A 20,489-nucleotide genomic window follows, 5' to 3' on the forward strand; every position below is an offset into this window, starting at 1 on the left:
TTTTTCGAGACAGGGTTTCTCTGTATAGCCCTGGCTGTCCTGGAACTCACTTTGTAGACCAGGCTGGCCTTGAACTCAGAAATCCGCCTGCTTCTGCCTCCCAAGTGCTGGGATTAAAGGCGTGCGCCACCACCACCCAGCTGTTGGCTTGTTTTATAGTAAGTATTTGTGTTCATAAGTATATATTGAGTATATGAAACTCAGTCCCTACCTTCAGGACATCTGTGGTCTAATCTGTTGGTTATAATGTTGTTATTTAAATTATTTAAAAATTAGATGGGCAGTGGTGGCACATACCTTTAATCCCAACAATCAGGAGACAGAGTCAGGAGAATCTCAAGTTCTAGGACGGCCTGGTCTACAGAATGAGTTCTAGAACAGCCAGGGCTACATAGAAAAACCCTGTCTTAATCCCACTCCCCTTCCAAAAAAAAAGGATTGAAAAATCAGTTGGTTATGGCCCTGAAAGCTAGCTGATTTCATACCTGCCATCTGTAAGTATATGAGCAAATATGACAACAGAGGCTGTAGAGGTACGTCTAAGGCGGAGTGTCATGTACCCAGGCTGGCCTTTAAGTAGTTGGGTGCTACTTCAGAGAGCCCTGCCTCTGAGTGCCGGGGTGATAGGTAGGCTTTGTGTATGACAGGCAAGCACTCTACCAATTGGGCTACATTTATTCTCATGACTAAGAATTTCAAAGTGGGTAGATTTATGCTGAATTCAAGGGATCGCAGAATCTGTCACCCAGGTTCTAATGAGAGGAATAGGAAGAGAGGTGTTAGGGTTGTCCATGTGATGATAGGGCCTAGGGAGAGAGGAGCAGGCTCACATGCAAATGTAGTTATGGAAGCAGACATTGGAGAAGAAAGGCGATGGTGGGTCTTAGACTCTGAAGATGGAGAAAGGAGGCTCCAGACCAGGAGTGCAGGTGCTGTTAGAAACTGGGAGATGTGAACACCCTCTCTCGAACTCTACAGAAACACAGCCCTTAGTGCAGCTTGATTGTAGACTAGTAAGGATTGAAACCAGAGCATTGTGCTTGGTGACTATGTTGTGCCACAGAGCCATCTTCCTCATCCCCTAATACAAACACACACACACACACACACACACACTCAATACAGATACAATTCTTTTAAAAATCTATAGTTAGTTGAATTTCTGGATTCTAATTTAATGGTTATAGAAGGCAAAATATACTTTCTGGAATATTTATTAGGAAATCTAACATATCTTTAAAATTATTTTTATATTTTGTATGTGTGGGTGTATGTACAGCTGTGCACTGCATGCATGTCTGGTGTCCATGGAAGCCAAGAGGGGGCTTTAGACCTCCTGAAAGTGAAGTTACCGATGGTTGTGAACCACCATATGGGTAGATTTTTATACTGACTGATTTAATGGCTCTGGCTTGTTTTGTTTAATTTTGCACAGAAATGTGAAGAAAACCAGGCTTAACCCTTGTGAAACAAAGTGGCTATAGAAAGATAGAAGGTGGGGTGGAGAGAGTAAGGATCTATCTACATGCAAGACCAGGTTCTTTCTCCGGGTTGCTGTACTTTGGCCAGTACTATCTTCTTGAAGTGCCCCCTCCCCTCCTCCTCTGGGGGAGGAATGCAGTGGTGGTGGTGTGTGTGTGTGTGTGTGTGTGTGTGTGTGTGTGTGTGTGTAGCTCTGGCTGACCTGTAACTGACAAAGATCGACCTACCTCTGCCTCCAAGCCTGGCTTTCAGTACTTCTCTAGACACATAACACACCTTTTTTTTTTTTTTTTTTTTTTTTTTTTTTCATTTTTCATTTGCCTTTCATTCATTGCCACTGAATTTAAACTTTCTAAAAATAATTTTAAAAGCGGTGGTGGCACATGCGTTTAATCTCAGCACACAGGGAGCAGAGGCTGACAGGTCTCAGAGTTTAGGCTACCCTGGTCTACAGAGTGAGTTCCAGGACAGCCAGAGCTACACAGTAAAACCCTGTCTTGGTGGAGGAAAGAGGTGGGAGGGGCTTGCTTGCTTGCTTTATTTATTTATTTTGTTTATTTATTTATTTTTAGATTGAGTCTTGCTATGTAGAATAAATACATTGACCTGGAACTTTCTATGTGGACAAAAATGGCTTCAGACTCTTAGTCCTTCTGCCTCTATCTCTGCAATACTCAAGTACAGGTTCATGACATAGCTCTAAATGCAATGCATACACCTCTGTATTGTGGAGTGGTTCTTTCTTTGCATATGTGGGTCCTAGGGGGTTAAATGTATAGGTCATGAGGCTTGGAAGCAAACATCTTTACTGAGATAACTCACTGGCCTTCTAAAAGCAATTAAAGAATTTAATTTGTGTTTGTTTGTTGCTTGATGACGTGAGTTCAGCCCTCAGGACCCACATGGTGTGAAGAGAGAGTAGGCTCATGAAAGTTGTCATCAGTCCTCCATATCTGTACACATGGCATGTATGCACAACTCCCTTATCAGTAGATACAAGTTTTTTAAAAGTACCTTTTGGCCGTTTTTCTATGTACATATGCATGTGCATTTGTAGCTTCTAAAAAAATCATATATTTGTGTGTATGCGCACATTTGAGTGTGTGCTCGCGTGTGCATGTGTGATGTGAGTGCAAGCATGCATATCCCATGTTAACAGGACAGAGACAACTTGGTGGAGTTGCTTCTCTCTTGCCTTTACATGGGTTTTCAGGATTGAACTTGGGTCCTCAGGCTTGCATGGCATGCGCTTTACCTGCTAAGAGTCTCTCGGGCCTGTGTATTTCTCTTCTATTTATATTTATTTATTTACTTATTTACTTATTTGGCACTAATTAGAGTCTAGGGCTTCATGCATGCTTGCAAGTATGTGTTCTGCCTTTGGGCCATACCCCAGCCTGAATGCACCTTTTTTGTTTTCAGTGTTGTATTTACTGGTGTTGTGTGTGTGTGGATGGTGTGTGTGAGGGCAGGTGTGGGCTTGCTGGAGTTGGTTCTCTCTCCACCTTGGGCTCTGAGAATTGATGGATCTTAGGCTGTCAGGCTTCTCCGATGGTCTGTGGGGATAGCATTTGTATTTCTTGTTATACGAATATGTTTATGAGTGTGCTTTTAGTACTGATGGTTCTTATTTTAGTGCAAAAGTTAATTTATGGGCTGGAGAGATGGCTAAGTGACTGCTCTTCCAGAGGTTTTGAATTCAATTCCCTTTACCACATGGTGGCTCACAACCATCTGTAATGGACTCTGATCCCCTCTTCTGTTGTGTCTGAGGACAGCTACAGTGTTCTCCTATACATAAAATAAATAAATTATAAAAAAAATTAGTTAATTTGTATTTTGAGATTTCTCTCCCCCCACTGTCCGGGATAATGGGGACCAATTTCAGGGACTGGTACATACTAGCATAATTTGGCCTATTTTATAAAATTAGTGTAATTTACTTTGTTCGTGGCCTATCTATACTAATGACTTTAAGAGTTTCATTTTTGGGCTGGAGAGGTGGCTCAGTGGTTAAGAACACTGACTGGTCTTCCAGAGGTCCTGAGTTCAAATCCCAGCAACCACATGGTGGCTCACAACCATCCACAATGAGATCTGATGCCCTCTTCTGGTGTATCTGAAGACAGCTACAGTGTACTTACATATAACAATAAATAAATCTTTTTTTTTTTAAAAAAGATTTTGTTTTTTTTTTTTTTTAAATAAAAGAGTTTCATTTTAGGGTTTAAACTTTTGCTCAGAAAATGTTAGGCTTTTTTTTTTAAACGAGAATGAAGTTATTCAGTGTACTCATATTAGAAGGTTGCTTTGTAAGTTGAAGCTATTCTAATGGGGAATTTTTATGCTTAATACCATAGATGGCACCTATGAGAAGGATATAGGACCATGGCAGCAGATGATGACAATGGTGATGGAACGGGTTTGTTTGATGTCTGTCCTGGTAAGAACTCTCAGTTGTCTCTCTGAATTTACTTACTCTTTGTTTCATTCCTAAGCTTTGGTGCTGGGAGTTGAGAACCAGGATCTTTCAAATGCAGGCACATACTCTGTCACAGTGATAGCCCTAAACTCACTTGATCACAATTGTAAAATCATTTACTTATTCTTAGGAAAACTGATCCTCAACTTTTCTTCCTGTACATGAGTAACTTAACATAGCAAAATTCTTGGAACACAGGGAGTACTTATACTTAGTAAAGGTGAACCTTTTTCTTGTTTTTTGTTTTCTTTACAGTGCTGAAAATCAAACACAAGGCTATATATACTTGGCTACACAGCACATTGCTCCATAGCTATATCTGTGCCCTTTTTGTGTAGCTCGGAGATCTCACTATGCTGAGACTGGATTGGAACTCCAAACTTAAAGGCTCAAGTGATCATTTTGCCTCAGGCAATTAAGTAGCTGGGCCTGTAGGCACAAATCACTGTGCCTGACTGACTTTATTCTCATTCTCTCATTCATTCATTCTCTCTCTCTCTCTCTCTCTCTCTCTCTCTCTCTCTCTCTCTTGCCCTTTTTTTTTTTAAAAAAGCTATATTTATTTTTACATTATGTTTATAAGTGTTTTGCCTGCATATAAATATATGCATCATGTGCATGCCTGGTGACCAAGGAGGCTGGAGGGTGTTGAATCCCCTGGAACTGGAGTTACAAATTATTGTGATCCACCATGTGGGTGCTTGAACTGAACCTGATCTGTGAAAACAGCAGTTCTTAGCCACTGAGCCATCTCTTTAGGCCCTGACTGACCTTTCTTGTTGTGCTTTTAAGTCTCTAAATGTAAGTAATCAAGGTAGCAATTTTGCTGACATGATAGGTCATAATATCTATTGTCATATTCCAAATAGAAATGTTACTTTTGAAGTAAAACTTTTTGTTTGTTTTGTTTTGGTGTTTTTGAGGCAGGATTTCTCTGTGTAGCCCTGACTATCCTGGATTTCACTCTGTAGACAAGCTTGGCCTCAAAGGAACTCAAGAGATCTGCCTGTCTCTGTCTCCCAAGTGTTGGGATTTAAGGCAAAAAAAATTGAGTGGTTTATACTAATCAGTGTAGTTCACAGTCAAGCATATTGGGATGATGATGATGATGATACTATAATTAGTATATGTAGCTTTCTGATTTATAGTTTTCTTGGTTGGTTCTTTTTGTTTAGTTGGTTGGTTTTTGTTTTTCAACTTAGGGTTTCTTGTGTAGCCCTGGTTGTCCTGGAACTCGCTTTGTAGACCAGGCTGGCCTTGAACTCTCATAGATTCACTTGTTTTGGTTTGGTTTTTTTTGTTTTTTTGTTTTTTTTTTTTTTAGTTTTTTTTGACAGGGTTTCTCTGTGTAGCCCTGGCTGTCCTGGAACTCACTTTGTAGACCAGGCTGGCCTCGAACTCAGAAATCCACCTGCCTCTGCCTCCCGAGTGCTGGGATTAAAGGCGTGCGCCACCACACCCTACGTGTTTTGTTTTTTAAGATGAGATCTTATTTTGTAGGCCTGGCTGGCCTGGAACTTGCTGTGTATACCAGGCTAGCCTTCAAGTGCTAGGATTAAAAGTATACACCACCATGTTCAGTCATTTGGTTCTTTTGTTGTTGTTTTGAGACAGGGTCTCACTATGTAGCTTTGATTGTCCTAAAACTTAACTATGTAGACCAACTGCTCCTGAGTGTTGGGATTAAAGGTGTGTGTCACCAGGCCTGGCCCCAGTTGGTCTTTTAATTGTTTCTATTTCTCTGGTGAGGTTTACTAAATTTGGATTGCATTAGTTATAGTCTAACTGATAACTATGTGGGGACTCAAGATTCTGTTCCCATTCTGTATTTTAATGTATTTGACTTGGCTGAGTTTGCATTTACACTTTCCCTGTAGTTGGAGGAACTAAAATCTCTGACTAGGTATTTTAGCTTTGGGTGTCTTCTTGGAGTTTGTTCTCTTTGGGGGTTGTACAGCTGTCTGAGGCACAATTTGGGAGTCCTGTCCTTGGCTTTCTGAATTTGCTCTCTCACCTGTAGTTGCTATTTCCTTAGAGCCTTTCCTCTGGTTTTCAAGCCTATAGGACTAGTAGAAAGGTTGTCTAACCTGTTGACGTTTCGACATGATGATGCTACCTACAGATGTGTCAGGCTGCATTCTTAGCTATCCCAGTATGCGTGTGACCTGTGGGCCTTACGTTTAACATTCTTGGAGGGATGTCCTTCTACTGTGGAGCTCTAGTACAGACCTCTCTTTCAACAAACAACAGTGATAAAGGGGAGAAGGAACTTAGATCTATCTTCCTTCCTTCCTTCCTTCCTTCCTTCCTTCCTTCCTTCCTTCCTTCCTTCCTTCCTTCCTTCCTTCCTTTATCTTATGTATATGAGTATTTTGTCCCTATATATATGTCTGTGTACCATGTACATGCCTGGTGTCTGTAGGCTACAAGACAGTATCAAAAATAGATTTATAGATGGTTGTAAGCCTCCATATATATGCTGGAAATCCAACCTGGATCCTTTGAAAGAACATCTACTTCCTCTGGTAGCTTTAATATTTAGTTTTGCGTTTATAGTGTTATATGAAGATGGAAAGTAGCTTGTTATTGTTGTAGTTAGAACCTCATTACACATTTTTTAAAGATTTGTATATGTGTGTGCATGTGCCCCTGAGTGCAGGTGCCCATGAAGGCCTGAAGATGTTGAATACTCTGGAACTAGAGTTATCAGCAGTTGTGACCCATCTGATGTGGGTGCTGGGAAATGAATTTGGATCCTTTGGAAAAGTACAAGTGCTTTTAACTGCTAAGCTGTCTCTTTAGCCCCAGCGCTAGTAAGATTTTTAATCTACAAGAGCGTTTTTAAAAAATTAATTAGGTATAAATGAATGTGTGTCCATGAAGGTATGTGTATGATATGTGTGCTGGTACCCACAGAAGTCAGAAAAGGATTCCCTGGAGCTAGAGTTAAAAGTGTTTGTGAGCCTCCTAACATGGATAATGGGACCCAAACTCAGGTCTTTTTCAAGCACTCTTAACTTAAGAACCATCCCTTTCAACTCCATATATTTTTTTAAATGATTTTTTAAATCTGAATTTGAATTAGTCAATTTATAAATCTCCACATCAAAAATTTTCTGTTGATAACCCCTGGCTGTCCTGGAACTCACTCTGTAGCCCAGGCTGGCCTCGAACTCAGAAATCCGCCTGCCTCTGCCTCCCAAGTGCTGGGGTTAAAGGCGTGTGCCACCACTGCCCGGCCCTTGACTTTTTCTTTTCCTCTTTTTCTTCTTGTTTGCTTTTTTGTGTGTTTGTTTTTCCAGACAGGTTTCTTTGTGTGGCCTTGGCTGTCCTGGAAGTAGCTCTTTAGACCAGGCTGGCCTTCACCTCCCAAGTACTGGGGTTAAAGGTGTGTGTGTGCCACCACACCACTACCCTCCAGACCCTTGTCTCAGGCTCTAAAGCAGAAATAATATATTCTGTTCCTCATCCTTCCAAGTGGGAATTGAAACAAACAAACCCTCAGCCCATAAGCCAGTTTTAACTAGTCTTTGCTATTTTTGCAGCCTCTCCACTTAAAAATAATGATGAAGGCTCATTGGACATATATGCTGGGTTGGACAGTGCTGTTTCTGGTATGTAAATTTCATAAAACAGTCTCATTTTGTTTGGTTTATTTACTGTGTTTGTTTTATTGTTAATGGCACTTGGTAACTTCACAGCTTTCAAATAATGTCTTTGAAATGGTTCCACTGAGATAATTACTTTTTGGCCCAAAGCTTGATCAGAACATATTAACACAGGCATTATTAATATTAATTATTAACATTATTAATCTGTGACTGAAGTTTAATTAGGTTTTGTGCAAAAATATTTCATACCATTGAAATGGCAACTGGCATTGTAGGATATGCATCCCCATCTATGCTTTCACAGAGAGTACTCTTATTGTGTTGTCAAATGCATCAGTAAGAATGGTAAAGGAGTATCTCACCACCTGTTGAATTAAGAGCTTTCCACAATCAGATCTGTCAGGGATAATTATCACACCGGATTCATTGGAATAGCCACTTTCTTGCCATCATCTGTTATAGAAGACTATCAGTGAACTATAACATTTTTTTTCATGATTTATATTAAGTTGTTTGTTACATAATATGTCAAGACTTACATGCCACCAATTTCTTTTAACTATATTTGAACATTAAAGTTCAGAGTTACACTATGAAGCTTATCCAAATGTACCGTATACGGTATAGACTGTAGGAAATGCTGGTGAGGAGAAATGTAATAACCCTTTGAAGTAGATGCAACATCAAGAATTCTAGCACAAAGAATAATGGTATACATGTGGAAAGTGAAAATAACCAAAATGTTGATAAAACTAATTCAAAAAAATACAAGTATTTTAATGTAAGTTTTTGTTTGTTTTCAGACAGTACTGCTAGATCCTGTGTGTCATTCAGAAACTGTTTAGATTTGTATGAAGAGATCCTGACTGAAGAAGGAACTGCGAAGGAGGCAACATACAATGACGTATGAGTTGTCTCTATTATTAAGAACGTTTGTTTTTGTAGCTCTTGAAGAAATGGCTACAGCTTACTATTGAACAGTCTGTGTTGAGGGATTAGTTCTTAAATTAAGAATATTTAAGGTAGTTTCTGCCTCTGATTTGTTTTTTTAAGAAATACTTTCTGAATACATGTCTAAATTCAGTTACAATTTTATTTGACTGAACTTAAGTATCTGAATATATCTAAAGCTATAGTAGACTATCAGTGAACTATAACATTTTTTTCATGATTTATATTAAGTTGTGTGTTACATAATGTGTCAAGACTTCTATATTTGCACATTAGGGTTCAGAGTTACACTATGAAGCTTATCAAGTGTACCGAGAATGGGCTGGAATGTAAAAGCCAATGGTCTAGACAGGCACAGTAGTACTTGCCGTGAATCTCAGTGCTAGGGAGGCTAAGACTGGCTCAGTAGCGAAGCAGCCTGGCCTGCGTCTGGAGACACTGTCTGGGAACCACCAGCAACAGCAACGTACGACATACCTATGAGTGCATTGATTTCCACCCCACTCCCACCCCCACCCCCCCACCCCCACCCCCACCCCCAGTTTTAAATGTCATTTAAGCTAAGAAAGTACACTAATGCCTAAGTTAATCCTTTTGTGTTTTACAGTTGCAGATAGAATATGGGAAATGTCAGCAGCAAATGAAAGAGCTGATGAAAAGGTTTAAGGAAATACAGACACAGGTATCCTGGTTATTCCTTCCTCACTAATATTATGGTGTGAGTGCACTTGTTTGCACATTCATCTAGAAGTCCGAGACCATCTTTGGGTGTTGCTCCTAAGGCACTGTCTGCCTTGTCTTTTTTCTTTTTTCTCTTTTCTTTTCTTTTCTTTTCTTTTCTTTTCTTTTCTTTTCTTTTCTTTTCTTTTCTTTTCTTCTCTTCTCTTCTCTTCTCTTCTCTTCTCTTCTCTTCTCTTCTCTTTTTTTCTTTTCTTTTCTTTCTTTCTTCCTTTCTTCTTTTTTTTTCTTTTTTGGTTTTTCGAGACAGGGTTTCTCTGTGTAGCCCTGGCTGTCCTGGAACTCACCCTGTAGACCAGGCTGGCCTCGAACTCAGAAATTCGCCTGCCTCTGCCTCCCGAGTGCTGGGATTAAAGGTGTGCGCCACCACGCCTGGCCTGCCTTGTCTTTTGAAGCATAGTTTCTAACTGGTCTGCATCTCACAAAGTAGGCTAGGCTGCATAACTAGCAACCTACAGGAATCCACCTGTCTCCATTTTTCCAGTGCTGAGGTGATAAGCATGTACAACCCAAGATGGCTTTTCCTGTGAGTTCTGAGGAGTCAAACTTACAACCTCACACTTGCTCTGTACTGAGTTATCTTTCCAGGCAGCCCGTTGTTTTATATTGCTGAGGCCTGCATCACTGGCATAGCTATAGCCATTTTGTTCCGTGACCACCAGCTATTTTATATTGTTGCCCTTCCAGTCACTGATGCAGAAAAATAACTTGACTCAGAACAGGGTCATGCTGGCCACATACCCTGTTATGCTCTATATGCTATAAGGTTTGTTAATCTTAAAACAGTCTATAACCATAAGCTTCATTTAGAAACCATCAAATTAAAGGTCAATATGAACTGTTATATCTAAAATGGCTGGAGTCAGGGACGACCACCCTGCAGTACTTCTTGCACTTGCTTATGAGTTTTTTGTGGTTTTAAGCCTTTATATGCTGACCCTGAGAAATATCCAATGTGCAGCTTTCAACCCCCGAGTCTGAAGCTCTTGCCCTTGTCCATCAGTCTTTAGCTGTGTGCTCAATAAACCATCCCTGTCTGACTGAGATCATTGTTCGTGTGGTTTGTGGGGGCAACTCCTGAACCTCCCTCAATAATATAAGAGCATAAAAACTTGGGCTTGATCTCTAGAATGGACAGGCAGACAGACATAAGAATCTTTTAAGCACAGTACCTGTAGTCCAAGTTACTTAAGGGACTAGGGTGGGAGGGTCACTTACTCATGGGGTTCAGGGCCAACTTGGGTAAGAGTATCTCCTTTTTTTTCTCTTTTCTTTTCCTTTGAGACAGGGTTACTCTGTATGGCTCTGGCTGTCCTGGAAATCCCTCTGTAGACCAGGCTGGCCTCAAACTCAGAGGCCTGCTTGCTTCTGCCTCCCTAGTGCTGGGATTAAAGGTGTGTGCCACCACTGCCCCGTGAAACTATCTTCTTTAAAAGAAAAAGAAGTTAAAGTTAAAATATTGCCAGGCAGTGATGGCAGAGGCAGGTGGATTTCTGAGTTCGAGACCCACCCGGTCTACAGAATGAGTTCCAGAGGTCCTGGTTCAATTCCCAGTGCCCACATAGCAGTGCATAACTGTTTGCAACTCCAGTGCCAGGGCAACATCCCTATACAGACATTTGTGCAAGCAAAACACCAATGCACATTTTTTTTTAAAAAAAAAAAGCTTAATATTCAGATTTTGTGCATGTTTACCACTGAAGTGTATCCCCAGCCCTGTTTTGGGGGCATTAGCAATTAAGGTGGTAAAGTATCGGCAACTTATGAAGTTTTTTCTATTTGCTAGGAATTGAACCCAAGGCCTGAGTCTCTGTCATGTGAGCTAAATGTGCACCATCTGACATTGCTTTATATGTGTAAAAATTCCACTTACTCTTTGACAAATTCCTACATGCATACGCTATACCTTGGTCATGTCCATACCTCTCCACTTTAAAAAATGTTTTGTGTCATTTTACCATTTCAATTTTTTTTTTCTTGATTAGTGAAAGGATTATAAGAAAATTGCTTCAAAGTTAAAATGGCATTGACATAAATGATCTGTTGGACAACTCGATAATTGGGTGATAAGTTTAAAAGAGGATAGTTCTCTTTTGTTTGAAATGGTCCTACTGTGCCCTGGCTGGCCTGGACCTTCCTGTGTAGACTAATCTGGTCCTGAATTCAGAAACTTGCTTGCCTCTATCTCCTAAGTGTTTGCACTAAAGGTGTATGATACCACACACAGCTAAAAGAAACTTGCTTGCCTCTATCTCCTAAGTGTTTGCACTAGAGGTGTATGATACCACACACAGCTAAAAGAAAGTAATTTTGAAGAACAAAGAATAAGTTTTGTTTTTTTTTTTTTTAAAGGAAAAAAAATGGCGATTCACAGTTGTCAGATGGTTCTTTTGTTATTGTGCTGCAAAAAATAAAGAATGTGACAGTGTTCTGTCTACTTTTTTGAAAACGTGCCTCTCTTGATTCTCTTTTCTTGCCCTGAAAGAACCAGCTCTAGGTTCTGTCTTTGTTTATTGAAAACCAATATATCTTTACATGTTTAGTTTTTTAAGTAGCCAATGCTTAGCATTTCTTAGTGGTTTTTTGTTTTAAGACATGTGGCTCTGATTGTCCTGGAACTTTCTACGTGGACCAGGCTAACTTTCAGAGACTCTGCCTGCCTTTGCCTCCTGAGTGGTGGGAGTAACAGTGTGCAGCACCACGCCTGGCAGATCATGTTTTAGTTACTAAAACTAAGCAGAACTTGTTGCTTGTGTTACTGCTTTTACAATACTTGTCTGAAGTATGTCCTTTCTGGTGGTTCTTTTCTGGTATTGGTTATTGTCTCAGAATCTCAGCTTCTGTATCTAAGCAGTAGGAAAACTAATTCTTAGGGAGCTGCATCTCAGAATCACATAAGATAAAATGTATAATGCCTAGCATTAGTAAGTATTCAATAATTAGTAGAAAGCTGGGTATGGTGGCATCTAATCCCCACATTGGAGGCTGAGGCAGGAGGATCAAGTGAATTCAAGTCTATGATGTATAGCCAAGATTTATCTTTAAAAAACTTACAACAACTAGCAACTATAAGTAGTACTATTAACAGTTGTATACATTTTGGGTCTGTTAATGTGTCTTATCTGTGCTTTAGAACTTGAACTTAAAAAATGAAAACCAGTCTCTTAAGAAGAATATCTCAGCACTTATCAAAACTGCCAGAGTGGAGATAAACCGTAAGGATGAAGAGATAAATCATCTTCACCAAAGGTGTGTGGATGTCACCTTTCACCAGTCATGTAAAGCATGGTTTTATTTTCAAAGGACGAAATATGTATTTCATTAAAGACTTATTTATGGTTCTGGTGTAAATGGCAACTACTCTACTAATGATTTATAGTGATACCTATGGTTACTGGTGGAACATTGCCACACAATTCCTAAAATACATAGTTTTCTAAATCACTGGGGTCTTGCTCTAGTACTGCTTACCAGAGAAAGTCATTGTGCATTTGTTGAGTTCTGGTCGCATCAGAACTGAGACACCAGGAGAGCAGGGCTGGGGAAGTAGCTCAGTGAAGCATGAGCCCAGAATACCTAGAAGAAAGAAAGAAGGCTGAGCAAGGGAAGGCACTTGGAGCCAAGCCTGCTGACCCGAGATTAGCCCTTTGGATCCAGATGCTAAGAGAGAACTGTGACCCCTACATGTGTGCTATGGCAGGCTTGTGCTCCCCTCCTTCCCAAATAAGTAAACAAATTCATGCAGTCTTTAGATGGCAATAAAGGAGAAATATGCACTTAACCTTTTTAATAAATAACCCTCCTTTTTTATATATTTATTCTTTTTTTTTTTTTTTAAGATTTATTTATTTATTATATGTAAGTACACTGTAGCTGTCTTCAGACACTCCAGAAGAGGGCGTCAGATCTCATTACGGATGGTTATGAGCCACCATGTGGTTGCTGGGATTTGAACTCCGGACCTTCGGAAGAGCAGTCGGGTGCTCTTATCCACTGAGCCATCTCACCAGCCCATAAATAACCCTCTTGAGTGGATTTTCTTTGTTAATTTTTCTTACTCTCTTTAATTCAGGATGACATTCTGGTCCAGAGGACTTTGTATCTATGGCTACCTCATCTTCCTCATAGAAGTGAAAGAATTATTGTTTAAACCTGCTGCTACCATCTCCCCCTTTCAGTTGTATTTTGATTTTAAGGATAGGATATCTAAGGCTGGCTTTGAACTTTCTGTTTATCCTCCTGCCTTATCTTGAAGCATGCATCATCACACCCTGCTTCAAATTCTGCTTTTGTTGTAGTTGATTTTTGGTGATGTGAAAAGTTGAACCCAGGGTATTATGGGCTGTGCAAGTGCTTTACCACTGAGCCCTTGGCACTGTTTGTAAAGAGTGTGTGGGTATTCCATGGTGGAGCTGTCTTCCTATCATGTGGGTTCCAGGTATTACATTCAGGTCAGCAAGTGCCTTCACACACTGGACCATCCTGCCAGCCCCGTTGTACTTACTCTTGAGCCGAATCCTGTCTGACTTTTGATCATCCGCCACTAGCATAAGTCCATCAATAGCTTCTGACCTTCCATTTAGATTGTCTTCATGTGGGTTGTTTAATTCCATTACTCTCCTGATTTGCTTTGAAGCAATCTCCCCTTATAATTACATTACATTTGTAATGTGAGTTTAGTTTTCTGGGATTCGTTTTTCTGTCTTGGCTGTTATTTTGAGTTTTTCAAAGATCAAGCCTTTGTCCTTTTTTCCTTCTTTTAGATTTATTTAATTTGTATATGTGCTTGCTAGTGCCCATGGGGGGATCAGATCCCCTTGGAGCAGGAGTTTCAGACACTTGTGAGCTGCCCAATCTTGGTACTGGGATTTGAACTCTAGTCCTCAAATAGAGCAGTAGAGTGTTCTTAACCAATGATCCATCTCTCTAATCTCCCTGCTTCATTCTTTTCTCTTTCAGTTTCTTCATATGAACAATCTCATGCATGTTAGGTCAATTTAATTTATATGTATGTACTTACTTTATATCCACATGAGTGTCTTTAAAGGGCTTTTGAAATTCATCCAAAATGTTTGCCACAAAGCCTTTTCCGTTCTGTGGCTTAGTAGAGAACAATGTCATTTATTCAGTTAGTGTAAGCCAGACTAATAGGAAGTGGATGGCATTTAACTCAATGCAGATACTAGAGTACTTGTGAGAAGTTGCTTGTTGATAACACCAAGACTCTCTGTAAACTATAACACATCATCACTCTGCCTATGAAGCTTCCCTCTGGACCACTTCTCAAAGCCACTACTTGATGCTTATGTCCTTGTGATCTGGCACTGTATTTATTTCTCTTCATTTATTCACATGCTGCAGCCCACCTACTCCATGCCAACCATCAATAATTCATTGTGCTGTCGTCTGTGCTTCTGCTTTGCTTTCTTTTGCCTCTGTTTTTTTCTAAAGTACATATCTGAACAAAAGTCATCTTATCTTCTTCTCTTGATTAAAATGTATTAGTAGTTTTTGACTGTTCTTGGGATGGAAGCTCAAGTATCTTAGTTTGCCCCTCTGATCCCGTGCAGTATAGCCCTGCCTGTGTTTAACCTCTGCATGAATACCATGGCTCTCTGGTGTTCTTTCAACCCCAAGTTCTGCCTTTGCTTTGTGTGTGTCCTTTCTCTACCGTGTGGAATGGCTATCCCTTCATCCTCTTGTTTTGGCATAGCCATCCTGTTGTTTTTGTTGTTGTTAATTGTTTTTAAGGTGTATGGGTGTTTTGTCTGTGTGTGTGTGTGCACTATGTGTGTACACTATGTGTGTACCTGGTATTTGCAGAGGCCAAGAGAGGGTGTCAGATTCCCTTGGGACTAGAGTTACATTTGGTTGTGATTGTCATCCTCAATTCTGAGGAATTGAGCCCAGATCCTTTGGATGAGTAGCCAGTGCTCTTCTCCACTGAGCATCTCTTTAGCCCCTAATTAACCATCTTTCTGGCTGGAGATGCTTATCTGTTCTCCAAATCAGACTTCTTTTGTGGGTTTATGCATACTTGTAGTTCTTCAAATGAATGAGATTCCTTGCCTAGTGTCCTCTGCTTCTGTTGCAGTATAAGTTTCGTGAATCAGAGATGTGTTTGCTTAGATTCAGCATTTTCCAGTTACTTGCCATGGAATCTGGTATATTGTAGATCATTGTTGAATGAGTAAAGACTACCATTATGTGGACTATTTTGCCTTATTTATGCGTTTACTAACCTAAGTCATTCCCAGTGCACCTTGTGTTGGTTTCTGAATGGAAAAGTTGTTTGGTTGTTGTTTGTTACTGTGTAGCATTGACTTGGATTTCTGTGGTAGACCAGATTATCCTGGAATTCACAGAGATCCTCTGCCTCTAACTGCAGAGGTCTGGGATTAAAAGACATGTGCCACCATACCTAGTTTGAAAAATTGCGTGCATGCTTGTATAACCTTAGTATTAGTTTGTTTAATGTGACTATGTATTATTTAATAAATATTCTACCAAATACACTATGAGCTAACTAGTATTATAATAGTAACTAATTAGCATTTAGTAGAAATTTAACATTTACTGAAGCAAAATTGAAATATTAACATATAGTGAAAATAAACAGAAAAATTTGGCATGTGAATACTGGGAAATGTACAGTGTGAAGGTATATTTAAAGATAAAACTTTGAAGGCTGGTAAGATGACTTATCTGATAAAGGTGCTTGCAGTCAAGCCAGATGTGTGAGTTCCATCCCTGAAATCCTCATGGTACAGAGAACATACTCCCACATGTTGTCCTTTTACACACACACACACACACACACACACACACACACACACACACACGGTACAGAGAACCTACTCCCACATGTTGTCCTTTTACATACACACACACACACACACACACAGAAAATAAGTAAATATGGTTAAAATAGTGGTAATACTTTGTAGTCTGTACCAGAAGCTGTGACCCATCACTGTCTTTTAGGAGTTTGTAGTTTGATAATTATGGGGTGCATTACACGTACACATTGTGTTTTGGGTAAATGAATTGGAAATGTCTTTCTGTGACTTGCCTGTTGCTTTTTTTTCTTTTTTTTTAATGTCTATTGAGAAACAGAAAGTTCTATCTCTTAGCAAAGGTTAGTTATATTTACCTTTTATGGTCACAGCTTTTTGTCACATTTCCCAGTTGTCTCAGAGGTATCTTCTAGTAGTTGGTTGTTTCTCTGATGCCAGAGATTGAACCCAGGGCTTCATAAATGTTAGGCAAAGTCTCTATCATCGAGCTCCTACTCTAACCCCTAATTGATTTGGAATCTGTGTTGGTTTTCTAATTTATTGTGTTCAAATAAGGTTATATTCTGAGATACTGTAAACTTGTCAGCATGTAAACTTATTGGGGGTAGATGGAAACAGTACAATTCAAATATAACAGAATTAATATAAGGTGTATATATAGCTGTGGGTTGTGTCTCCTGAGTGTGCTGTGCTGACTTGGGAGTTTTGTACCTGTCCTGAGTCCAAAGAGAACTGGCAGGTGCTGGGGTAGAGTTCCTTTGAGGTAAAGCAAATGAGAGTTCCTTGCATTGAGAATAGGTGTGTTTAGTTGGAAACGGATACATTCTGTGTTGTTAATCCATGTTTCCTGCATGCTAAGTAAATGCTTTCTCACTGAGCTATACCCCAGCCCAAATCACTTACTTACTCCTCCTGGTTTTGCCAATATAGGCCCTTAAATTTGAAGGGTATGTCATATGTGAGTCAAATCTAGAATGCTTTTAAATATCAATTAATTGCTTTATTTTTTTTAATTCCTGTATCTTAATAGATTGTCTGAGTTTCCACATTTTCGAAATAACCATAAAACTGCAAGAACAAAAGATTCACAATCCACATCTCCCCATTTGGACGATTGTTCAAAGACTGATCACAGAGTTAAAAGTGATGGTCAGAAAGATGTCCATCCTAACACTGCACAGCCAAACTTGGAAAAGGAAAGAAAATCGCATTCTGAAGCACAGAATCCTTTGCACTTGCCTACGGGTGTTGAGAAACATTGTGCCAACAATGTCCAGTCACGTTCTCCTTACCAGGTTGGAGAAGGTAACTCAAATGAGGATAATAGGAGAGTAAGGAGTGGCACTAGACATAGCCAATGTAGCAGAGGAACTGATAGAACACAGAAAGACTTACATAGCAGCTGTAATGACAGTGAACCAAGGGACAAGGAGGCTAACCCCAGACTACAAGGACACCCTGAGAAACATGGCAGCAGTGAAGCCAGGACCGAGAGCAAAATTCCAGAGAGTAAGAGCAGCACTGGTTTGGGATATAAAAGCGAGCGCAGTGCCTCTTCTTGGGAAAAAGAGACTTCCAGAGAAAGGCCACACACTCGAGTGGAACCTCAATATGACAAAAATCTAGAGAGACAAAATGAAAGATTACAAAACACGCACAGAAAAGAGCTTCCGTCTCAGGACAAAGCAGAAAGAAAAGGTGATGTGAAGTTTAAACCAGCAGGGGAGGAGCAGGGGCATCGGGGAAGAGTGGACCGGGCTTTACCTCCTCATTCCAAGAATGACGTGAAGTATTATGGCTTCAATAAGTATCATCCGGAAGAGAGAAGGGGAAGGGAAGACTGTAAAAGAGACAGAGGGATGAATAGTCATGGCTTTCAAGATAGAAGATGTTCATCTTCTCTTTCAAGCAACAGAAATAGCAAGTACCCGCACTCCAAGGAAGTTAGTGTTGCACCCCAGTGGGAAAACACACCTTTCAAAGCAGAAAGACATAGAACTGAGGACAGGAGGAAAAGAGAACGAGAAAACAAAGAAGAAAGTAGACATGTGAAAAGTGACAAAAAATCACCTCCACAACACTTACAAAGGACTCATAAAGACACTAAGAAAAGCACTGCTGATGGAAAGAGACAGACTGAGCCCAAACACGGTAAAGGTGCAGTCTCTAACAGTGAGCCTTCTAAAGAGACAGATAGTAAAGAAGGTGCAACAAAGGTGGAGAATGGGCCAAATGAAGCAAAAGGCAAGGACTTAAAGTTAAGCTTCATGGAAAAACTGAACTTAACTCTTTCTCCTGCTAAAAAGCAGCCTGCTTGTCAAGATAACCCACATCAAATAACTGATGTTCCCAAGCCCAGTGGCATATGTGACTCACGGTCCTTGGAGATGACTGATACGGTGGCATGCTTTCCTTCTGTCAGTGAACATAATAGAGAGGAAACCAAATCAGAGTTACCAGAGCCAAAGGAGGCTCTTTCAGCAACATCTCAACTCAGGATCAGCATTCCAGAAAACAAAATGAAGGAAGAAAAAAGGTTGTTATTTAAATCTGTTGAGGATACTGTGCCTTGTGAACTGCTTGCTTGTGGCACAGAAATGTCCCTCCCAGCACCTGTAGAAACTGAACAAGCAAGATGCTTGTTCGGATCAGTGGAAGTGGAAGAGACCTGTGAAGGTGCAAGGACAGCAGCTTCTGTGGTAACGCATGTATTACCAGAACATGCTTCAGAAGACTTCAGCCAAGAATTGGGCACCAAAAACCATGATGGTATAAATTCTTGTGCTATTTCTGAAGGTGTAAAAACAAAGGTGATTCTTTCACCAAAAGCAGCTGCAGCCTGTGAGAGCCATCAGGAGCCTTTGGTTGAAGAACCTAGCATTTTACTAGTAAACTGTTCAGGAGACAATAATCCCAAACTTGAACCTTCTCTTGAAGAGAGGCCTGTAGTTGAGACTAAACCCTGTCCTTTGGAGCCCTGCTTACCTAAAGAGACTTTTGTACCTTCACCACGGAAGACTGAGTTGATTGACCACAAAATAGAAACTGGAGAATCAAACTCAGTATATCAAGATGATGATAACTCAGTTTTGAGTATTGACTTTAATAATCTGAGACCTATTCCAGACCCCATCAGCCCTCTGAATAGTCCAGTGAGACCCGTATCCAAAGTTGTTAGCATGGAGAGCACATGTGCAATTCCACTGTATGATAGCAGTCATAAAGGTAATAGTTTATGTTCTATAAGTTGTCCTTTTGTCACCTAGAACAACAAAATAAGTGCTTTGGAGAATTACAAAAATTATTCATTTACATTGTGTGTATATGTGATGTGTATGGGGTTTGTGCCAAGGAATGGTTGAGGGAGGGAACCAGAGGACAGTCATGGAGTTGGTACTCTAGGACACCTTTACATGGGGTCTGGGGATTGAACTCAGGCCACGAGATTTTTGAGGCAAGCTCCTTTACTTAGTTTTCCCTGGTTTTTAGATTTATTTTATGTGATGTATAAATGCTTGCACGTGTGTATGACTACCAAGTGTGTGCCTGGTCCCCCTGGGGGCCAGAGGAAGGCACTGGATCTCCTAGAATTGGTATTAGAGGAAGCTATGAGTTGCCGTGTGAGTGGTAAGAAGTAAATCTTGGTCTTCTGGAGCGTTAAGTGTCCCTAACCACAGAGCTACCTTTCCAGCTCCTGAATCATCTCTTTTTGATAATTAAAAAAAAAAAAAAGTCAGATATTAACTAGAAGTCCTTTAAGTTTAAACAACTTAAATTTTTTATGTAGCATGTTTTGATCCTGTTTTCTACTCCCTAACTCCTTAGTAAGATCTTCCTCACCTCACCCACCCAATTTGATATTTTTCTCTTTACAACCCCCCCACTGAAACACACACACACAAAATCACAAAACAAATTGAAATAAAATGCTTCCCTCCCCCCTACCCCCCAAAAAAAACCCAAAAAACAAAAACAAAGCCAAAGTGTCTTGTATTAGCCAACTATTTCTGGACATATTCCCTGTCCTGGAGTATGGTTGATATACCAGTGAACTTCACTGAAGAAAACTGATTTCCCCTTGTCAGTGCATATCAATTACAAATAGCTTGATGTATGACTCGCCAGATATAATTTATAGCTATTTCTTAATTGCTGCTGGGAATTAAGCTCATGGCCTCTTGTGCTACATATGCACTCCTGCCAAACTCTACCCGAGTTCTGTAATGTGTAAAGATTTGTATTACATGTATACATGTTGGTAGTATCCAAATGTATACATGTTCATATTTATATGCACTAGTGTGGAGGCCAGGATGATGTGGTATGTTTTTCTCAATCTCTCTCTTACTGTATCTGATTGAACCCAGAGCTCAACAATTTGGTTAGTCTAGCTGAGTGAATTCTCTATCTCTGCCTCCCATACACTGA

At 40.1% G+C, this 20,489-nt stretch overlaps 1 protein-coding gene across 2 annotated transcripts in view; it reads left to right on the forward strand.

The window, feature by feature from the left end:
- The window catches only part of Casp8ap2 (caspase 8 associated protein 2), a 34,982-nt gene that overhangs the window by 4,605 nt on the left and 9,888 nt on the right, over positions 1–20,489 (forward strand). For both annotated transcript variants that reach the window (XM_021222143.2, XM_021222141.1), the window contains exons 2-7: positions 3,843–3,925; positions 7,510–7,578; positions 8,379–8,479; positions 9,134–9,208; positions 12,398–12,513; positions 17,092–19,286. In XM_021222143.2, coding sequence (XP_021077802.1) covers positions 3,871–3,925; positions 7,510–7,578; positions 8,379–8,479; positions 9,134–9,208; positions 12,398–12,513; positions 17,092–19,286 — 2,611 coding nt within the window. In that variant the 5' untranslated portion in view covers positions 3,843–3,870. The remainder of the gene's footprint in view (positions 1–3,842; positions 3,926–7,509; positions 7,579–8,378; positions 8,480–9,133; positions 9,209–12,397; positions 12,514–17,091; positions 19,287–20,489) is intronic.

Source organism: Mus pahari, chromosome 22, assembly GCF_900095145.1.
Source record: "Mus pahari chromosome 22, PAHARI_EIJ_v1.1, whole genome shotgun sequence".
Lineage (NCBI taxonomy): Eukaryota > Metazoa > Chordata > Mammalia > Rodentia > Muridae > Mus > Mus pahari.